General features: G+C 41.9%; 1 protein-coding gene across 1 annotated transcript in view; it reads right to left on the reverse strand.

Moving 5' to 3' along the window:
* Positions 1 to 2988: 2988 nt before the first annotated feature.
* The window catches only part of PTEN (phosphatase and tensin homolog), a 50188-nt gene continuing 31393 nt past the window's right edge, over positions 2989 to 21783 (reverse strand). The window contains exons 6-9 of the mRNA XM_074589961.1: positions 18559 to 18700; positions 16190 to 16356; positions 8026 to 8250; positions 2989 to 7048 (exon numbers count right to left, since the gene is read on the reverse strand). Of these exons, the coding sequence (XP_074446062.1) occupies positions 6863 to 7048; positions 8026 to 8250; positions 16190 to 16356; positions 18559 to 18700 (720 nt within the window). The 3' untranslated portion in view covers positions 2989 to 6862. The remainder of the gene's footprint in view (positions 7049 to 8025; positions 8251 to 16189; positions 16357 to 18558; positions 18701 to 21783) is intronic.

The raw sequence follows: 21783 nt of genomic DNA on the forward strand, positions 1-21783 counted from the left end.
AAGGCCAAAGGCCAAAAAAAAGCAGAGCCGAAAGCAGCGTCAGTTATACAAAGGGTATTTTAAAGTACAAGCTTCAGCCTCTAAAACATTATCAACTCAAAACTCTCACTTGGACAAGCTCTGAAGCAGGAAATGGATGCTTCATGAAGGCAAAGTGCCACCTATTTTCACCACCTGGAGTCAGCTATGGGACACAAGGTAAGTTATCAAGCGCAAGAGTCCTCCAAAAATAAAAATAACCCCCGCTAAGACCTTCTACTTTGCCATAGTCAATACAACCCACCCGTACAGAAATATTTGCAGCTGGAAAACACAGGCCAGCAGTTAATTAACGAGGGGTTTTTAATGCAGGTTGCTCATCGCAAGTCAAGTACATGTGCTCATCGTTCCCATTAGGCTGAATAAACACGCGCGGGTTCGTACAGTGCATCAGCAGCTCACCCAGGCAAACACATTTGCTGAACCTGCACAACCCTGACGTTTTTCAGAACTAATTCTTTTAAGAAAAGCAGCCTAAAAGCCTTTCCCCTTTACTATGCCTTCAGACTAAAGCTTTGTATAAAAAAAAGAAAGATGAAATAAGAAACAGGCAGAAAAGAATTACCTGCCCTATATCGCAACAAAGACACCGGTGGCTAGAAAGTTTGAAGGCACAGAAGAAAAGCAGAAAATGAGAAGAAACACACAGGGAAATAATGAAACACCATAAAAAAGCCCAACCAGGAAAAGTCTCAAAAGCGCAGGGAGCAAGAGATACCAAAAAGGCAAAAAAAACCAAGTACGGATTTTTATTCTAGTAGACACGTCAGTTCAGAATAAATGGATTTTCTCATCTGCTGAGCACAAGGCGCTTTCAATTGTACGAAAAAAGGACCGTAACTACCAAGGGCAGATGTGGAAAGAGGGGGGTTTAAGATACCAAAGAATACGGTTGAGAAGAAACCAAAGAAGTAGAAGTAGCAGGCAATCCGTACGTTTTTCAGAAGACGTCTTCCAAAAATTGAGCCAGCTCGTTAGACGACCTGGCCCCCGCCTTGTATCAATGGCCTCAGCCTGTGGAGCTGGTTTTTTTGAGCCCACCCCTCCCGGGGGTCCAACTGCACCTGGCCGTGCCTCCTGGCTCCCACTGCAGCCCAACACGGACACCCGCCGGGGGATCGCGACAGCGCGGCATCTCAGGGAATGGGGTTAGACTAATATAGAAAACACCGGCACCAGCAGATGTCATCACTCATTTCACAACCAAAATGCTAACCAACCGCAAAAAAAAAAAAAAAACAAAAAAGTGCTTTAAAAGAGCCTGCTACCAATACAATTCCTTCTTAAAATTTCCAAGTCTGGCTGCAGTTTTTTAAAAAAAAAAAAGATGCAATTAATTATTAACGATCACTCCACGGCTGTCTAAAAAGAGACCCGCATAAACCATAAACCAAGTCGCTGTTTGCTGCCCACGCCGGAGACAGCAAAAGCTCACCAGGGCGCTCGCGCCAAAGCTTTTGGCAGGAGAGAGTCAGAGGACACGGAAACCCCAGGTGCGGGGATGGAGCACGCGGGAGCATCCCCCGTACAGGCACCCAGCACCACCCTGGTCCTGGGAAGCGCAATCATCAATGGCACTTGCCAGAGCACTCATACACGTAGCCGTAAACGTGAAAAACGAACTTCCTTTTTTACAGAAGCGGCTTTTAGCTGCTAAGGAATGGAGCACGGGACTTTTAGTCAACAGGACAAGAGTGTAAGTCAAATAAGAAACACTCGATCCACATCCCAACAGAACTTTTCGCCTGTCTTCAGACTAGAATCCCTTTGTATATATAGATCTATATATTTATAGAAGCTCAACCTACTGAACACAGTCCAGACTACTTTCCTTAAAGCTTCCCATCCTTCCTTTCTACACCTTCCCCCTCTACTTGCATTTTCTGGATGAAAAACAAGCTTACCCAAAAAAAAAAAAGGAACACACGTTAACAGACTGGGTAGTACCACCTGCTGTTTTATTAAAATGGTGTAAAGCCCTTAACTGTGCCGTCCCTTAACGGTGTTGTTCACCTGGAAGGGCCAGACAGAGCTGGCAAACGCTCCACCCCCACAAAGCACCCAAACTACTTCCCACTTCTCTCGCCACCGAAGGGCAGAACTGGCCACGCAGCACAAAACTTCTACTTGAGGGACACGTTTTTTTGGAGGCGCTCGGCCAGACGCGACACGGGGCTAGAGGCGTTAAGAGCAGCGCAAAGGAAGGAGGAAAAACCGAGAGTTACCTGAAGTAACCTAATTCAGCATCCCCAGGACTCAACAGGGCGCGGAACAGTGCCCTGGCTCCTCGCCATCACCGGGAACGCGGAGGCTATGCACCAAGCCACCAGTCTCTCTTTCCCAGAGGCTTGAAGGGTAACCCTAACAGAAACGGAGAACACTACTACGTTTTAAGTAAAGTGCCGGTTTAAAGTCTAGTTTGAAAACGGATGAGCAACAAGACAGAAGGAACCCCAGGCTATGTGCTCAGTATACCTGTTGAGCATGCTTTTTCCACTGGGAAGAAAAAAAACCAAATGCATCTCATTGCCAGTTTAAAGCCACTTTAGGAAAAGACTTCTCAGGTTTGACTTGCAATTTTGACTTATTTTGCTGGAGACGCATCGCTCAGCGCTAAAAATAAGGTAACGCACATTTTGGAGAGAGTTCTCTTACTCGGGAGACTAAAAATGGCTTGGTCCCCCAAGAAAGCGGTGATGCATCTCACCGGGACAGCACCGCAGTAAAGGGTTTGATCTCCCTGGGCACAATCTGCACTACCAATGCCTACACTTGTTTACAGCTTCTGAACGTAAAAGGGTTTTAAGCTGCAGTTCCCTTAAAAATCCCCTGACGCACGAGGAGCATCCTTTGGCTCTACCATCATGCTCAAAATTTCAGGGCTTACAAGCAAAATGTTTTAGATGACCGTTTCCATACTCAAAATGCTTCAATGAAACACCCACACAGTGACAAGAATGAGACTTTAATCAGTTTTAAGTGGAGTTTTAACACTAAGAGATAAAGGGTTGTTAAACACAATAACAAACGGACATCTGATTTGTATGAGGCATTATCCTGTACATGTCATACTTGGGTTTTGTGTATTCTCAGTGCATAGCATTACACACAGAGCCACTGTTGCACAGCACAATAGTATTTGAAGAGGCTGAATCAGAATAAGGCTGCTTAACAGACTGATTTTTTTTTTTTTTTTCCTTTTAGTATCTCTATATATATATGCTATGTGAAAACAGACTGAAAATTTGAACCGGCAGAGAAAGGCAGCTCTGCCAAACACTGCAGTTGGAGCCCCTTTTAGTGCACAGTTCCACCCCATCCATCTGCATGCATGACACTTTCTAACAGTATTTAAAAGGTAAACGAGGCACTTTGTGGCAACCACAGGCATCGTTAAAGATATTGCACACGTTTGCTATGACTAAACATGGAACTTGCACACCACCAGCATCTTTTCTTTTTTTTTTTTTTGGAAAGCTGAAACATTTGATGCTGCATGTAAACTCCACTTCAGTTTACAATGTGTGCCGCAGGAACGAATGCGGCTGCTGTTTAGACAACCGCCCTTTAATAGCCGTGGCAAATAGTTTGAGTGGGGCTACCAATGACTAGGGGATGCTTCTTCAGGGCCTAACAGTAAGCTCTTACCGAAGTGATGCCTTCAAGTAGTTTCAGACATGTAAGCTGTTGCGCATCCGAAAAGGTTTAAGCATACAGTCCAGAAACTCAAGGAAAGATTACCTACAGAATGCAGTTCAAGCTAATTATGAATACTGTCATAAATAAAGTTTTAATAAGGACTCAAAAACCTTTCAGTCATAGTAATTCTTGTCAACTTCTATGGGGGTGGTAACTGAAATAAAGTATAGGAGAGTATGTATAATATATATTTATATATATAATATATATATATATAATGCCATTTTTCCATTTCCAATGACTACACCATAAAATGTAAGCAAGGCTTCTCAAAGACATCGAAACATTTTAAAAAAAAAAAAAAAAAAAAAGGTAATCAAAACCCTCATTCCAACCTTCACATTCCAAAGGAAAAATAACAGTGCAAAAGCCCATCGCATCATGATTTCCAATCCAGCCCTCAGCGTTACATACCGGAACCGCGCCAATCCAATTTTTATTATCCAAAGTGGGACACGGAGCAGTGTCAATATCCAAATACTTTTAAAGCATGAACATTTTTGTTTATTAGCCAACACAACTTTCGACTGTTAAAAAACAGACAAGGTGAAACACGATTCGAAGGGTAAGAGTTAAACGTCACGTCCCAAGGTAACCACCTCCTGCTCGTCAATAACAGTGGGAATAATGAGCGCTGGAACCAGCAATCTTGATCCATTAAGCTATTAAAGTCTAATTAAACCTAGAAGTCAGAAAATATTTATCAGCTTTGTTAGAAGTTAAAATCATGAATCCGATGAGTAAAACTGACCAACAGATACCAAAAAAAAAAAAAAAAAAAAAGCATTTTATACCTTCGTTTACCAATAGTAATTACTGGAAATCCTGCCTTGTCTCATTCAAATTCTTACCATTAATGCTGTTGTACAGGGCCCTTACAGATTCCATACACAGTTGTTATCTAGGCGAGAACACAGCTACTGAACTTCAACGTCAGCACCAATAAGTTAATTAAAAGGTGGGGGGGTGTGGTGTGTGTATTACATCCTAAAAAAAAGTGTCAATTTGGGGACAGCTATTCATGGCGTACTTTAGAGAGAAGAATTTTGTCAGCGACTTCACATTTGTATGCAACAGTAATTGTACTCTTAAGTCATCTGCAGTCTGGGCAATTATATACCGAAAGTGAATCTCAATCCCTACTCCTGGCTATATCCCTACAAACAAATAATACAACACTGCCAGTTTAGAAATCCAATTCGTTGGGTGGTTTGTTGTTTTTCATTTGTTTGTTTTAATAGCAAACCATGTATTTAGGACACGCTTTGCTTTTTAAAAGTACACGTCTTCATACACACACAGTGTTGAGAATTTACTGCAACACTGGTTTCCTCTATAGCACAGAATGGTTTGGGTTGGAAGGGACCTTAAAGACCATCTAGTTCCTGCCCTGAGCGGGGACACCTCCCACTAGACCAGGTTGCTCCAAGCCCCGTCCAACCTGGCCTTGAACACCTCCAGGGCTGGGGCAGCCACAGCTTCTCTGAGCAACCTGGGCCAGGGGCTCACCACCCTCACAATTAAAAATTTTTTCCTGATATCTCATCTAAATCTCCCCTCTTCCAGTTTGAAGCTATTACCCCTCGTCCTATCGCTACAGGCCCTTGTAAAAAGTCCCTCCCCATCTTTCCTGTAGCCCCTTTAGGGACTGGAAGGGGCTCTAAGGTCTCCCCGGAGCCTTCTCTTCTCCAGGCTGAACAACCCCAACTCTCTCAGCCTGTCCTCACAGCAGAGGGGCTCCAGCCCTCGGAGCATCATGTGTAATGTCTGTTTTCAAAACATTGTAGGTACTGAGTATTCAAGTAAAATTCCCTAACAGTTAATGACTTTTTTTTTTCTTTTTTTTTTAAAAAGTGTGCAAAACTGCAAAACTCATTGTAATAGAATGTGTAAGGTCAAAGGGGTGGAACGGCTGACAGAGGTTTGATTGAATAAATGCATCATAAATCTTCAAAACAAACACTAACCCGGAGAACCTCCAATTGAAATTGAATTTCCTGTGCACCATTACAAAATATTTTTATATTAATGAGGAAAAAAAAGCTTGCAAGGCAGCATATGAAGTATTCACAGCAGGAATATGATTGAAAAACTAATATAATAAATGTAAGATGCCGACTTGATGTATGCACTAATAGCATCTGACTTTTAGCACTGGCCTTGATTACACAGGAGATGGAGCAGCCATTACAATTCAGAAAAAAAAAATAATTAATAATTCATTGTCAAATTTGGTAACAATTTGTTTCAAGCCCACATTTGAGTTGATAGCCTCCACATTTGTATGGTTAAGTCATTGTTGCTGTGTTTCCTTTCTGTGACCCCAGTAATTTTTCTCCCTTCATTTGTGGGTCTTTAGGATGTTGTGAAGGTTCATTCCTGTACCCCTTTACAGAATCACTCCCTCTAGCTGCCTTTTCTAGCACCATTACACTTAAAAAAATAAAATGCACAAACAACAAGCAGTGACAGCGGCGACTCTTCACTTGTCCAGGATGAATTACGGTAGCATGCTAAAGAAAGGTGCATGTAAATAGCCGGATATGGTACACAGGCCAAGCTCCAGCAGACTATATTCCTTTCTGAGCATTACTTTCCATCCCCATCCAAAATACATGCATTAGAATGTAGTAAAACCTTCTGGAGACATCTCTTAGCCAACTGCAGACTTTTCTGTTGCCACACAAGTGCAAAAAAAGGGGCAGGATGTGAACCTGTATATTTCTGAAACTTCGTTTGGTGACAGAACACAAAAGGAAAAATTCCTACGTATACACATTAGGTCTGTCTCCACTTTTATAAAACTGGAATAAAATGGGAAAGTGCCATGTTTATAGTTCCTAATTGAAGTTTTAATGTCCTTTTGACACAAAAAGGTATATACATATCAGAGCTAAGTAACCTTTTTTTTTTCCTCCAACTGGACAAGTGTCAAACCCTGTAGATTTATAGGGCAAAACAAGATTGGTCAGGAAAGAATTGTTCTCCTATAATTGGTAATCTGACACTACGTCCTTTTGCCATTTAAAAAGGTCCTTTTTTCAGTTTATTCAAGTTTGTCACTCTTCGTGGTTGGTTTTTTTTTGTGTGTTTTTTTTTTTTTTATCTCCGATAAAAAAAATATTCAGACTTTTGTAATCTGTGTATGCTGATCTTCATCAAAAGGTTCATTCTCTGGATCAGAGTCAGTGGTGTCAGAGTATCTATAATGATCAGGTTCATTGTCACTAACATCTGGTGTTACAGAAGTTGAACTGCTAGCCTCTGGATTTGATGGCTCTTCTACTGTTTTTGTGAAAAATAGCTTCACCTGGGAAAGGAAAAAACAACATTTAAAAAGGGAACCTGGACTTTTAACCGAGCACAGGTAACAATGCAATTTTTAACAGCGTGGCTTCTTTTGCTACACTGAATCACAGGAGCGCTCCTCTCTCTACTCTGGAAAGGAGGAAATAAAGAGCTCTTCTGAGGTTAGCCAGCCTCTCACTACCACCTCTGACAAAATAAAGAACGGACAAAGCAGGAGTTTGTCAAGTCCAGCTGAAGGAGTTCCGCATATCTGCGCCAACCCCTGGTACTCCTTCGTTACAGCAGCGGGCCGTGCCACTGCAGGGTGGTCAAAAAGCTTAGCGTGGCATGGCCGCTACCTTCTAGATGCCTGCGAGCACACAGAGAGATTGTAATAAGAGTGCACAGGATTGAACAAAACACTAACTGATGACACGCGTGCGTGTTTTAAAAGTCCGATCCAAGCAACGTTCCAACAATGCCCATTACCTTCAAACGAGCACTGCTGGGGTGTAACTGATATTTTATGAGCAAGTTAGAAAGCACTAAAATTCTTAAAAATGCCTTTTTCATTTTTAAAAACAGTGCTGGCAATGGCTTGTATTCCTCAAAGCTGAACTCGTAGGTCTGAGGTTATTCCTGGGAAACGGGCACCTCTGCAAATCAACTCAGGAATTACTGTGTAAAGCTCAGTGCTCATGGCAATGCAGCTGGTACAGGAAAGATGCTACCTGGGTCTCCTACTACTCATCTCTCACGGCTCTGATAAATACCTGAAACAACCCAAAGCTTTTACTCCCAGTCTCTCAACATCTACCGACTTCCCAAAAAGCAGATATATTTCGCAAAGCTTCTAGCTTCGGAAGTGGTGGCAATACTAACACACGAATTCAATTCCCACAGACAGCAGTTTCAAATGGTTCCTCCATAAGGCAAGACAGACAAATCAGATAACGTCATGCAGCTTTTCAGTTTTGTTTACACATAATATATACTGACCTTGAAGTTTGGAGAGAAATATCTGTTGGCTTTGTCTTTATTTGCTTTGTCTAGATCGTTTTTTGTTAATGTAAGGATTAAATATTCCTTATCATTATCTGAGCGCTCTGTACTGAAAATACCATCAAGTTCCTGATCTGCAACTAGACTTCCATTTTCTACTTTGTCTGAATTTTCATCCAGTCCTATGAAGAATGTATTTACCCAAAAGTGAAACATTTTGTCCTGGGGAAGGAAGAACACAAAGAACAAGCTTGCTTTAATATTCACTAGTAGCACATTAGTTAGACTAATATCATCATCTGGTCAAAAACAAATCAGTAATATCAAACAAAACTTGTTTGCACAACGGTACATCATTGGTTACATTGCAAAGACATTTCCACCAGTTCTCCCACACAATACACAAAACTCTGTACTAATCAAACTCAGTTTTAAGTCACTCCTTATCGAAAGTTGGTTTTAAAACAATCATACCTACAAAAAAGCAGATGACACATAAATTAAACAAGTTTTAAACCTGTAATCACAAGGCATAAAGAGACTTTTTTTGCACATTGCCAAGCAGTAGCCAAACCTAACGGACATCCTGTGCAACGCAGCTTAGGTGAGTAATATTTATCAACTGAGGACATCTTCCCCCACAGCTTCCCGCGTAACAGAATGCTTTTCTTTATTTGCATACAGAAATAGCTGTAATTGAGCAAAACCACCCTATGAGTACAGGACTCCTATCGTAGTGGATTCATTACTGCTGTATAGAGATGGTTTCTACCAGTCAGATGCTTGCTGACCAGTACTAAGATAAAGTCAGACTCTGAAGGTCTCTGCTGTCCTTCCACACAACAGGAAGCTTTTAGTGAGAAGATGAGGCGTTGACAGCTTAAGTATATTCAACTTAAGCAGATCTTGACGGATGATGATCCAACAGCTGGAAAGGTACAAGTTAGATTATTCACTACAACAGGTATACCTGTACAAAGAGGCAAAATATAAATCTATCGGTGATTTTTAAAAGTCATGGGAGAACTAGCTGCTATCAGCCAGTACATTACGTGCTTATCACTATGACTAACAAGGTCGCTTTGAGTGTCTGTCTCCATATGTGCTACTAAACAAGCAGCGATGTTTTGCTCTTGGTTAGACAATCTCTGAAGATGACATGCCCAAGAACTTCGCCTTTAAGCTCTCAGCTACATAGCTCCATAGGATGCACTAAACACTCTTGTTTTAGTTCTCCATCGCTTGCCATAATTTTGTCACTCAAGAGTTGATGTTTCCAAGATCAGCTACCATTAGCAGGTTGGTCCTGACTAGCACATTTAGCACTTCTCCACCTGAAACCGAGATACATTTACTTCCTCTTTACAAATGATACTTTCTATTTGACTCCAGTTTGAGTTTTCGGGCAAAAGATCCAAAACACAAGTGGCCAGTCTTCCCACAATAGTCAGTACTTCTGCATTTCGGTTAAAGCTGCAGGGGTGACAAAGCTAGCACATACTAGAATCTAACGCTCCTTGATATTATAACAGACCAGAACATGAACCGACTCCTTCTGAGCTAATTTACGTATTTTGATTTACCAGAGAGACCTAATTCCAATTTCGTATTGGAAAACCTAGGTCTTGCCCCATCTTCCCAGCTACTCACCTCTGCTGGTAAGCATGGGTGGAAATGGTTCTAGTGTGTATCGTATGAGCATGTCTCCCCACTGAAAGCAATCTGGCACCAGCAAAATACAACATTTTCCTGGGCCATTGAGAATGGGGCAGGGAAGAGCTAGACTACTGCTTAACTTAAATTTTTCTTCCTCACAAATTAATAAAAACACATAAGCACACAAATACTGGGAAGTGAGAAGTGTCCGATGAAGCAACTTCTACCTGCCTTCTCTACCAAAGCTCAGTAGTCCCATTTTCAGTGTTTTAGGTAAAGCACACAAACACCCATCCAGCTCGTGTGCGTTTCTGTAAGCACCTATGAGACCCCCAACCTGTAAGGAAGTGCAACGGCAAAGACAAAAGTTAAATAATTCAGTCAAAGACACTTCTGGTAGTTAAGCAGTTATTCACTTCAATGCACGCCTCTCCAGTACCTTTGGGAATCAAGTTAATCTACTAGATTAACATGCTGTGATTACAGTTATCTTGGGAGACTAACAGGTGTTTGCCACTGCCACCAAGTCCCTTTACGCTATCACATCTATGAAGAAGCCTTGTTGGAGCCCATCCATGCAAGGCAGCAGTCAGTAGCTTCTTCCCAGGCCCAACTGGCTCATACACCTAGCACCCTCTTCTTCTTCACTACCACTACTTCAGGAACAGTCTTAAAAATGCCCACCCCGGGATCTGCAAGTAGAGGATGAACATCCTGGGCAAGAGGGTTTATTCTTCTGTAATGCTCCAGTAAGTCATCAGCCTGCCTGCTGATGTCTCATGAAGAAAGCAGGAGTAGGCAAAATCCCCATGAAGGCATCTTCAGAGCAACCTGGTCCAGGCTCCTCCTATTCCCAGATGATGAGTCCCTCAAAGTCCTCCAAGGAGATGAGATGGCTACTTCTGCTCAAACCAAAACATCAGCTCAGGTCAAAACAGAAACCACCAATGGTACCGGCTTTCAGACCACAAAACAGGAGGGATTTGGAGTCCAGGTGCTGTCTGCAATAAACAGTGGGTAAAAACAAGCCTGAGCTGATGTTTCCAGCATCCAACAGCTCTGTAGGCGGGTGGATACACCACCTGCAGTCTCACCAGTAGTGAAGAGGCCATCCTTCCAGTGAGGATTCACAGAAAAAAGTGCATTTCCACACCATGACCACAGTTAAGAGAGATCCCAACTCTTGTACATGGGGTGATGGTACTACTACGTTTCATCCTTCTTCAGGACCACAAGGCAGAAGCAGCAATGCACTTTGGTGCTGGTCCTCAGTGCCACTCGTGACACCTCCAAGGAGGTCAGCAGAGGAGAGGACAAAGCTGATGAACACGCTGTGGTAGATGGATGGAAAATGGCTTATACCAATAGTGCTGAAGCAGCTTTGGAGGAAAGCAGTGCCAAAGCAAATAAGGCCACTGGATGTAAACCAATGCCAGCAGAGGGCATGGTCTCATTATGCCTCACCTTAAACTTCATCAGGTGGAGCATAACCAGAAAGGATTTCCTTGGCACTTAAGGGCCTGCCTGAACAAGCAACTGCAGGGACTCAGCTTTACCAATAGAGCCTGGAGAAGACAAGACAGACGACAAACTTCTCACTAGACATTTTTTAATTTGTTTTCCTTGGGATAAATTTGCAGGTGTCTTCAGGGACTCAAACTAAACAATACAACTTGGACAAGCTGGTCATTTATCCTTTTATCTCCCTCCAGCTTTTTACAGCATCACCTTATTTCCCTTCCTTTCCCACTACACTGACTTAATTAGCTTAATAAACTAAGTTCATGGGTACTGGAACATGGCATAGCCATTCAAACTGAGGGAAGACACGGTCATGTTTTCTGGAATTAGCTCTTAAGGCTGATAACTATGTCATCGCTTTCACTGAAAAAGAAAACTCATTATTCGAAGTGAGGATTCAGCCAGTTCCAGCTAAAGCATCAGGCTCCAAGATATTTCATGGGAGACAATGAAGCAAGTTGATGTAATATGGGCCAAAGATAGGAATCTTACAGATTAAGGCATGAACTGAACTTGGACTTTATACAGCAAATCAGAATACCAGATCAAGTGCTCACAGTAATGCAGTTTTTAATGAATAGGCTTCGGAAAATGAGTATTAGCTAGAGGCTTTTTTTAAAATGTGTTTTGCTTCACTTCCAGTTACATCACAGGCATCTGCCTTAAAAAAAAAAAACAAACCACGCAGATGCATTTCTTCCCATAACCAAATCTGTATCACAAAATCTACAGTACAGTATCAGACACTTGAGACAGAAGCTGATTTAATCACACTATTTTGACACAGAATACTTATCTCTACCTTGTGCAGTTTTTCAGTTCTCAGACTGTCAGAAAAACACACTTCACTAGAGAGCCAATCTCCACATGTAACTGCGGACTGAGATCCAAATCCAAGATCATTTAAACCATCAGGCAGGAGTTCCCATATCCTCCTGAGAGTTTAATTTTGCAGAGATCTACAGGCTCTTACAATCACTTTGCAGCGCCAGCTAAGGGTTTTGGAGATGCTATCCCAGCAATCAGAATCTGGAGATCATGTTTCAACCTTTTCCACACTGGCCTCACAGTCTTCCCGTAGTCACGGCTAGTAGGAGCTTCTTGTACCATTTTCACAACACCTGTTGAAGTCTTCTGACATTTTCAGAGTTCATTCTTCACTGTTTGCTAAACAGCAATCGCCCATCCTCTTGAACTGTGTAGCAGAACTTCTCATCTATACAGACTCAAGAGACGAAATGGCATACCCAACAGCACAAACAATGCCATCAGTCCTGCCTACGCCGAAGTCTGGGCATAAAACAGCAGTGACTCTTACCAAAAAAACCCACACCAATGCCTCCCTCTCATCTATACTGGGAGGACTCCTGAGAAAGGTCTCCTTTATCCCCAGGCTCTGCAGGCAGGAAGTTTACAAGATCTTCCCTATTATTTTAAAACAGACTCTCGCTGAACCAAATAATACAAGGATACTCTGAAATACCTTAAGATTATCACGTCAACATCAGTAACTGGAAGAAAAAAGGCTCCACAGATACATGGAAGCAAACGCAGACTACAGTGGCAGTCTAAGATGGAAGAATAGCCAAGCTACAACTCAGAAAAACAAAAAATCATGCTCAAAACCCAACCCCAAATTACTAACATCTATCCATCAGAAATTCATACATAATATCTGTACTCAAGCCTCAATCCATTTTGTTCTTGTATGAGCATGCACTTCATTCTTGAAAGGAAGTGGCTGCATCATACTGAAGAACTGGTCCCAGAATAAAGTAAACAACTTTATTAGACAAGAAAAGACCAAAAGTTGTGGACTTACTAACTGTTGCCAGGTGGCTCAGATTACAGAAGAGCTGAAACAGGATTACTTTTTCAAAGCAGTCATCCTCTTACCAACATCTTCTCACCAGCACCAATAATCCTTTGGCTGAGGCCAGCTCTCAACAGCCACTGGATTTGCTTAATTTAAGTTTTGCCACTAAAAAAACAGGACACTTGACCACTCTAAATTTCACATGGGCACTGCAACACTAGGTGCTTAAAGCCACTTGATCTTGCAAGTTTGTTTTGTTTCATGCACAATAATTTTATCCAAGAAGAGCTTGATCAAAGTTGATGAGGACCCTCCATACTACAGAAGCTCTGCAGATAACGCTATTGTTCTTCAGAGGATTAAGAAATTTGAAAGCAAGCACAGGTGAGTGAATCTGGAGCGCTTCAGCTGAGATGAGTGGGTTTTTTATTAGGTTTCTTATGGAAAGTTAAAATGCAGACTGGTACACGTGTGACGCCTTTATGTGTGTGCAAGAAGACTTCTTTAGCAACTACCCATACATCTGCCAAAAGGAAACCTTGGAAGAGCAAGCACCAGTGACAAGCAACAGACCTGTAATTCCAGCCTTCATAAACATACGTGAATAAACCAGAATCTCTGAAACATAAAATCCTGTTACTCCTAATTATGCTGTTCCTCATTCATTAGGTGATCACTGTATAGAGGTGATCTTCAAAATGCAACACGTCTCCACAGCGGGAGACCCTCCTCTATGTGGTTTTGAGTGAAAACTGTGTAGAGTCAGTTTATCTGGAAAATGAACAGGCACAGATGGTAAACACTTGCACAGAGAAACATGTTCAACTTTGTGCCAAGGCAGGTTTTCTGCCACGAATATTCGCCTTTGCCCTATTCCCATCTTAGCCACTTTATGTAACAAGTTGTCAAAAGGACCATGTGGAAGGATCTCCTCTAGTGCCAAAGCATTCCACTAACTCTCAAGATGAAGACCTCAGCAGTGGCTTCCTAAAACAGGCTAACGTGCTTACATCCGAGGAGATCCACAGACCCAGTCCCAGCTGCCCTCAATTTGTGTCTGCGTTTACAGTAGGGCTAACAGAGGCAGTCTTACCAGAACTGTGTAACACCATATACCTACCTTCTTTTGACCTCCAGCCTTACACAAGGTTGAGGACAACTGGACACTAGATTCAACAGATCTTTGAGGCAGATTATCAAGGTGGTTTCTTTACAAGAGACTTCCACCTAGTGAAGGGACAGTTTTTAACTCTCAAAAAAGCTTGCAGATGTGGAAAGATGAGGTTTCACCACCTCAGCACTTCTGGGTTCTAGCCATCCAAAAAACACAGAGAAAAGGAGCACCTCTGCACTATCTGCACAAAGCCTGAATAGTCAGGGTACTTCATAAGAACTGGCAAAAAGAAAATGAAAAAAAAAAAATCAACCAGCTACTCAGAAACTACAAAGAGATTCTTAAGAAATGAAACCATGGTTGATATGACACTCTGAAATGAAACTACAGCACAGTAACACGCTTGCTGCGTTTCTGAAGACAATTTTACACACTCTTGAAGACTGAATTTATACTACAGAAATTGTATGTGATAACGAGGAGCTCTAGTCTATACCATCACCGGACCTCAGTGCAAAAAACAAATACAGGAGTTCGTTCCTGGTGCTACAGAGCCAAGTTCCGACATCTGAGCTGTGCACCGGTATTTCAGGAGCTCACTCAGGGAGGGGCAGTGCAGCACAATGGCCCCTAAAAGTCCCTTCACAATCCATGCATTACTGAAGATGGTAAAGGAATGACAAATTTCACAGTAAAGATAGGACAGAGACTGGACGAAACAGGCCCTTGTCTCTCTGCTTGGGTTTTGCTTCATCTCCCCCCTGCACCCCTCACGTCTAGCCCACATCTAGGTGCTCCATTAAAAGTCCCTTCTCAAAACTGGCTCCTATGCATTGCAGTTTTACACGTCAATAAATTTTAACCTTGACTTAAAGCAGAATTTCTACTTTTAAAATGCTTTGTTCTACAGTTCTCTGTGTTGCATATAGCCGCATTGATCACATAAAACGTCTCATTAAACCGGCAGAAGAAAATATTCCCATTAAGAACCTGTTTAAAAAACTTTTTCAGGCATCAGCCCACAGCAAACAACAGAACATGATATTTCCAGCTAGTGAAATTACACCATTAAACTAGTTAACAATACCTTGTAACTGAACAAGGCCACAAAGTAGCATGCGTGCGTATTTACACACACATCTAGTAGGTACAATCTGCTACTGTAAGAGACTGTTTATCTCATCACTTACGTTTATCTCCCAATCCACTCCACTATTTTCTTATTTTTATGCTTTGCCTGTACACAGGATTCACTCAATGAATGCTCTTAAGGTTTTATAACGTCTGTTAAACGGTGAACAACTACTCAAAGAATTTTAAGTAGTAAATACAAAGGTAGCCTTTAATCAACATGGTCTCATCCTCACCTTTCACTTTGGTAGCCGCAAACTAGCTCCACAAGCACCAGAATTAATGAAACCCAGTGATGATGCATTCATCTTTAAGAACTCGCTGACTTTGGTGTCAAAATAAGTTCTAGATTAAGTTTTTTTCCCCACAACTGAAGACACTGAAAATTCTCAGTTCTGTGTGCATTGTCTAAATGGCTAATGTCAAGGCATTGCAGCCAGGAACCGAGAGATGGCTGAATACATTGCAGAGATACTTTTACAAAGTGTGTAGGAACTCAATTATCTTGGAAATTCAACCAAATTTGACAGACGGGTAGAAATCAGCAAACAGCAGACAGACAGGATCTTCTGTGGCTGCTCAAATCTTAGGAAAATTTAGTGAAGAAAACAGCTGGAGTTAACTCACTCAGTATGCGAGTCTATTTTTAGAATGAGAATGCTTCTTCCTCAATTAGATTACTCACTAATACCCAAACGACTGCAATACATATCCAGTATGATTTTTATCCAACCTTTGTACTTAATCTCACCAGCTCTCAAAATAGCCAGCTTTCATTTTGTAGTAGATCCTCTCCTTGGGAAAACCAGACATTGAAGAATTAAATACTGTGATTACGCATCACTGAAGAATAACCAACATGCCAGCCCTGCATCAGGATTAGCTCGACAACATTTTTCAGAAAAGTTCCAGAGAAAACCAACCTTTTTCAACATCTTGTTCTGTTTGTGGAAAAATTCCACTTTGATATCACCGCATACCGGCAAAGGTTGAGGAAATTCAAAGTACATATACTTGTCTTCACGTCTTGAGGGTCCTGAAGGGGAGGTGAATATCTTTACCTTTAGCTGGTACACCACAAACTGAGGATCTGCATGGCAAAACAGAGCGTCACTTCGTAAGAAATGCCTTAAAGCATCAAAAAGTACAATATTAGTATCAGAATCACGATCATGAGCTATGGTATTTTGAAAGTTAAGTAACTGTCTATTAAAAGCAAAACCCTGCGGGGCATCAAACTTTGCTAGATGTTACAGGAAACAACCTAACAGATTTCTGTCCTTTGTAGCACTACTCTAAGGCAACCATAGGGTTCCTAGAAAGTTGCTGTTTCTTTTTAATACGATAAGAAATTACTATATGAAGTGCCAACTTCTTGGCTTTTCCTTGCATGTTGCCTCTCGTCTCCACATTATATGGACATAACTCTATCATCTCTTCTTTGAATTGCAGAGCAGGTTGTTGTGTCAGCACAAACTGATTTCTGCTCTTACACAAACAGAACCATTACACAAACAAAAACAAGGACAATTTAACATGTAATACACAAGCCAACCAGCACTGACAGACTATACAGACCATGTAAATTTGGCCTGTAAATCACCGTGACCAAAAAAGTGCCAGCCATGGTGCAACTTTCCAAATTAAATCTGCAGGGGTAATAGCTGAAATTATGAGGGCTTTTTGGTGCAGCCTAAGCAGATTTTCTTTGGAAATTACCAGACATCAGCATGAAAGCCAGAAATATTAAATGAGACTTATTCAAAGAAGTCTTTCTGCATTTGCTCCCAACTTCTCCATTAGAATCGGATGCAGACTGCTCTCTAGACAATACACACTGAACCATATCCTGCTCTAGAGTGTGTGGCCACCCTGAAACCACCCCTGCAGAGCTGCAGAAGTCCCTGCTGAGCACACGCACATTATCTTGCTGAATGGTCTAGCTATAAAACTGCTACTTATCTCGCTCAAATCCTCAGAGCCGTGAAACCCTGTCATCTCTTCATTTTACCTGAGAGACAGGACTCTGCTCCGTCAGTGACTTTAAAACAGAAGTAAGATAACAAGGAAGTCAGATTTAAAGTTATCGTCTGTTGGTAAAATTACTGCAGCCGCAGCTGATAACATAACCAAAGTAGTAACATAGATCATTGGTTTCACACTCTGAAAAATCCCTGAAAACTCCACAGAAATATAAAATATCGCAGTAGACAAAGATGTGAAGTTGATAGTCACTCCTATCACCTTCTTTCGTTTATTCCAACATCCTACTGCAAAAATAGCATGCTAGTAGCCTGGTACGGACAAACAAGTTGATGTTCACGTGAGCAGTTCACACTTGCAGCTTGATTTCACAAGTATAGCGTAGTTTATTCGAGACGTTAAATAAATGGTAATGGCAGAAATCTGTAACTTCCACACCTCAACCCTACAGGCAGGGCTTCCTGTAAATACAGCTGGCCTGACAAGTTGCTTGATCGTTTCTTATGTGCATTCCATGTTCAGGTACTGCCTTATAACAATATTAATAGTGCAATTTTAATCAAAGTCACAGGAGGAACTGGAATTAATTACCCATTGCAGTAATCCCCACAGCAAAACCATTAGAAAAAACTTTTTCCACTAACAAAAAAAATGAACACGCAACACTAGGCAGTTACTGCCCTGTAATGCAGCCAACAGAAGGACAGAAGTGAATTCGTACTTATACTTCAAAATTTCAAGGAATCTGCTCTTCCTTACTAACACACTGTGTATCGGCAAGCCAGATTAATTGTTTACAGGTGTATTAATACTTTATAAGTCCCCATATAAAGAAAAGTTTACTCCAGAGTTAATCAGATATCTGCCCCATTGAAGTCATTTTTTTTTTAAACATCAGGGGAAGAGTAATGTTGCTACATTTGAAGCCACAACATGCCATTAAGCAAATGTTTTTCAGCAATTCATGTTTCCCAAGAGTTGCTACATTACAAAGAAAAAAATATACATATATGGCATCACTTATCTTCAAACTGTTAAATACTTCCCAATTTAAAACTGTAGTAAAACAACCATATGAGTCCTTCACAGACCTAAACTTACTATACCTGGGAGGATGCTTGCGGATAGACCACACTAACCCAGCAGACTTTGGAACGCTAAGTGTTTGAGTATGATCTTCTCCATCAAGATGAGCAGCTCTTAGTGTCACATAACAGAATGGTAACAGTCACATAACCAAACCAAGTTCAAAGGCCAATGTGTTTCCTTACGAGAGGTAATGGAGGTTAACGGGGCGCTGGGTACTTACTGCAAGTTCCGCTGCTGAACATGGGAATTGTTTCAAACATCATCTTGTGAAACAGCAGTGCCACTGGTCTGTAATCCAGGTGATTCTTTAACAGGTAGCTATAGTAGTACACGTAGCGTCTCTGACTGGGAATTGTCACTCCCTAAAGAGAGGGAAAACAAATGTCAAAAACCATCAAGACCATTTATTACTAACAGAGCTCCTCCCATGACCTCTGAATGTAACTAAGGGCAAATAAATCACGAATGAAGAGGTAGCTAAAGCACCTGGAATAGACCATTGTGATTTATGCCGAGTACACCTCCGCAGCAGCTACACTGGAGACCGGCACACCAAGTAAAGCATCTAAGCCAGCGGTACCTAGGAAGCAGGGGAGTGCCGCATGACTTTCTACACCGCACTGAAACCCAGCCGTGCACGTTTAGCACAGTCATTCATGAGGACCCTCTGCGATTTCTTCAATGTGGACCATCCCGGGCACCTCAAGGACTAACAAAGACGTAATCCACCTCCAAACCATTCCCAAAGACAGCCTCTGTACATGTTCCTTTTTGCCCAGACACGCGTCCACATCTCTTGTACTCCTCCTGCAGAGCACTTAAGAAGAAGCTGTTTGCACGCATTATCTAATGCCAGGCAATTAATTACCAACCAGTCCCCATCACGGAACAAGCAGGACACTGGCCTTCCAGTTACTTTATCCCCAAACATCCATCGTATCCCCAAACATCCATCTTGAGCAGTAAGGCAAAGAATGCAGACTTTTCAATATCTTAAAAACACACACCTCAGACACCCTGAGGTCACGTAAAAGACAGTTTCATGCTGCTGCTTTTTTTTGGGGTAGGGAAGTTAAGCAGGAGGCGCCTTGAACATACACTAATTTTAAAGCACCAATACAGGAATTACATTTTGACAGCAGTTTAAGTCAGAAGATTCTGTTTGCTAATATCACTGTACTCAAGGCTGATGCTACCTTCTATTACAAAATGCCCTTCTGAAACGTTCTTCCCTACAGCACTTGTACAATGACTTTGTTACATAGCCTTCTACACTGACCATGGTTTTGGTTCAGATATCATCTCAGCAGTTATCAGACCCACGACTTCGCAGAGCTTTAAAGTTTGCTTTCCTGGGATCTGAGCTTCATGACTGACCAAATCCCAGCCTCAGAACAAACTGCCAGTAATTTGCCAGTGCTGCCAATCAGAATGAAACTATGCAGGTAAGGAAAACGCAGCCTTCTCTGCTCATAGCTTCTTCATGCCATAAAGGATGTGTCCCACAGAGAAACCCCAGCACACCTTACCAAGGCAACCAGGGCTTGGACCAGAAGGAACGGAACACAGCCACTTTTGCAGCTATATAAAGTGACCCCTGATCTCAAAGCAAAACCAGTTCTCAGCCAAGAGGGCAGTTTTATCCCTGCAGCCAGAGAATTTAACTCCCCAGAGACATAGCCTTTACCCTGAGATCCTAAGAACCAGCCACACTGAAGCAGAACGGAAAGTTCTCCATTTTCCAAAGGCCTGATTTCAAAGCAGAACACTTTCATAACAACCTAATATTCCAAGAGGTGCAATCAACCCCCTGCTTACTTTTATAGTCAAGAAGAATAAAGAACTGGGAAGCAGCTGAAGTATTTTCTCCCCGAGAAGCTTACATTTCCCATTTATCATCATCATTTTTAAAATGGACATTAGATAAGCTCCTCTAGTCCTTACACCAGAGTTTCACAGGGCACTGCTGAGCTGTGTAGACATCACAAAGCTTGGCAGGTGCTACTCCTGCTTCTCCTCTCAATGTAGCACAGGCAGTATTATGAATAACAAACATTTTTAGAAGGCATATTCCCCCATATTCACTTTAATAACGTGCCCTACCATGAGCGTAAAGCTAAAGCTGCAGCCTCAGACCAGGCTCATGGCATCAGGTTTAGCAGAGGTTGTCACCTGAGTACTTCGAACAAACAAGCATTACAACTCACCAGCTCCAGTACATCATACATTGAACATCTACCCTGCTCAGAGAGTCATCCTCAGGCTTCCTCGCGCAAAATAATTGGTTTCCATTTCCTGGAAAATGTTCTACTATTAGGAGCCATTCCTAAAAATACGGTAAAAGAATGCTCCTGAATGGATCATCTCCAGCTCAAGCACTTGAATAGCTGTTCCCAGCTGATACCTATCTGTTGCGTAATTATACCCTGCTTCTTTCTGAGTCTAGTCCCCACCATAAAACCCCTCAAGAGTAGGCTGTAGGAAGGTAAGTTGTCAGTCTTTGTCATCACAGTAGTATTTCAGCATCCATCTTAAGGAAAAAACAGGCGATAAGCTAATCATTTCAAACAGTGGGCGCAGCAGCTCTCTCAGAAGATTTGAAGGCGGGGGTGATGGTGGTGGGTGTTTACTTCTCCTCCAGCTCTGAGAATAGGCTGGACAATTACAGTTCTTTATCTAATTTCAGAAAACAGTTTGTCTCCCTGGGTTCAAAGGGAAAAGGGAAATCAGTCCTGTTCTACTACAGTGGCGGTGACTGACAGACAACCATTTAGCCAATACTTTCTGATCTTCATCATTCCCTTCTTCTGAAAGAGTTCTCCCCACTACGAGGCATTAGAGAAGTCAAAAGAGGCAGCTTACAGAGAAGAAAAAAACCAAAACCCAAAACCCAGAAGTTTTTGGTCGGAGACAGACTTTTAGACTCAGTTCTGCAACATCTTATTCCCCGCTACCTTTCCCAGGACAACAGTACATTAACAGACTATCTAGCAACTGTCAGCCTTATTTACAGCAACTCTCACTTCATGTCGCAAAGGCCTCCGTGAAGCTGCTTCTCCCAGCACACACTTGGGAAAAGCTTGCTACAGAAGCACTTGAGGTTGTTCTCTTGACCAATTAGTCATACTTCCTCTTGCAATTAGACACATACTTCCTGCCGGCATGGACTAAACTCTCTCGAGAATCACTTCGCCAGGCACATTGATGGCAACAGCGATTTTAGCTAGGCTATTCTGAGCAGCCGTATACAAAATGCGCACCCTGCGCTTGTTTAAATAAAGAAAATTCAGTACCTAATTAAAGCCAGTTTGCCTTCATCATGCGTATGTTGGTCCAACCAAAAAAAAAATAAATGCACGTTCTCTTGTCCCTAGGTGCAAACAGCTCTTCCGATGCCTCATTTACTTTGAGTCCAGGAAGTCAGTTATATAAAGGTGTGATGAAG

This window comes from Larus michahellis, chromosome 6 (genome assembly GCF_964199755.1).
Source record: "Larus michahellis chromosome 6, bLarMic1.1, whole genome shotgun sequence".
NCBI classification, from domain to species: Eukaryota; Metazoa; Chordata; class Aves; order Charadriiformes; family Laridae; genus Larus; species Larus michahellis.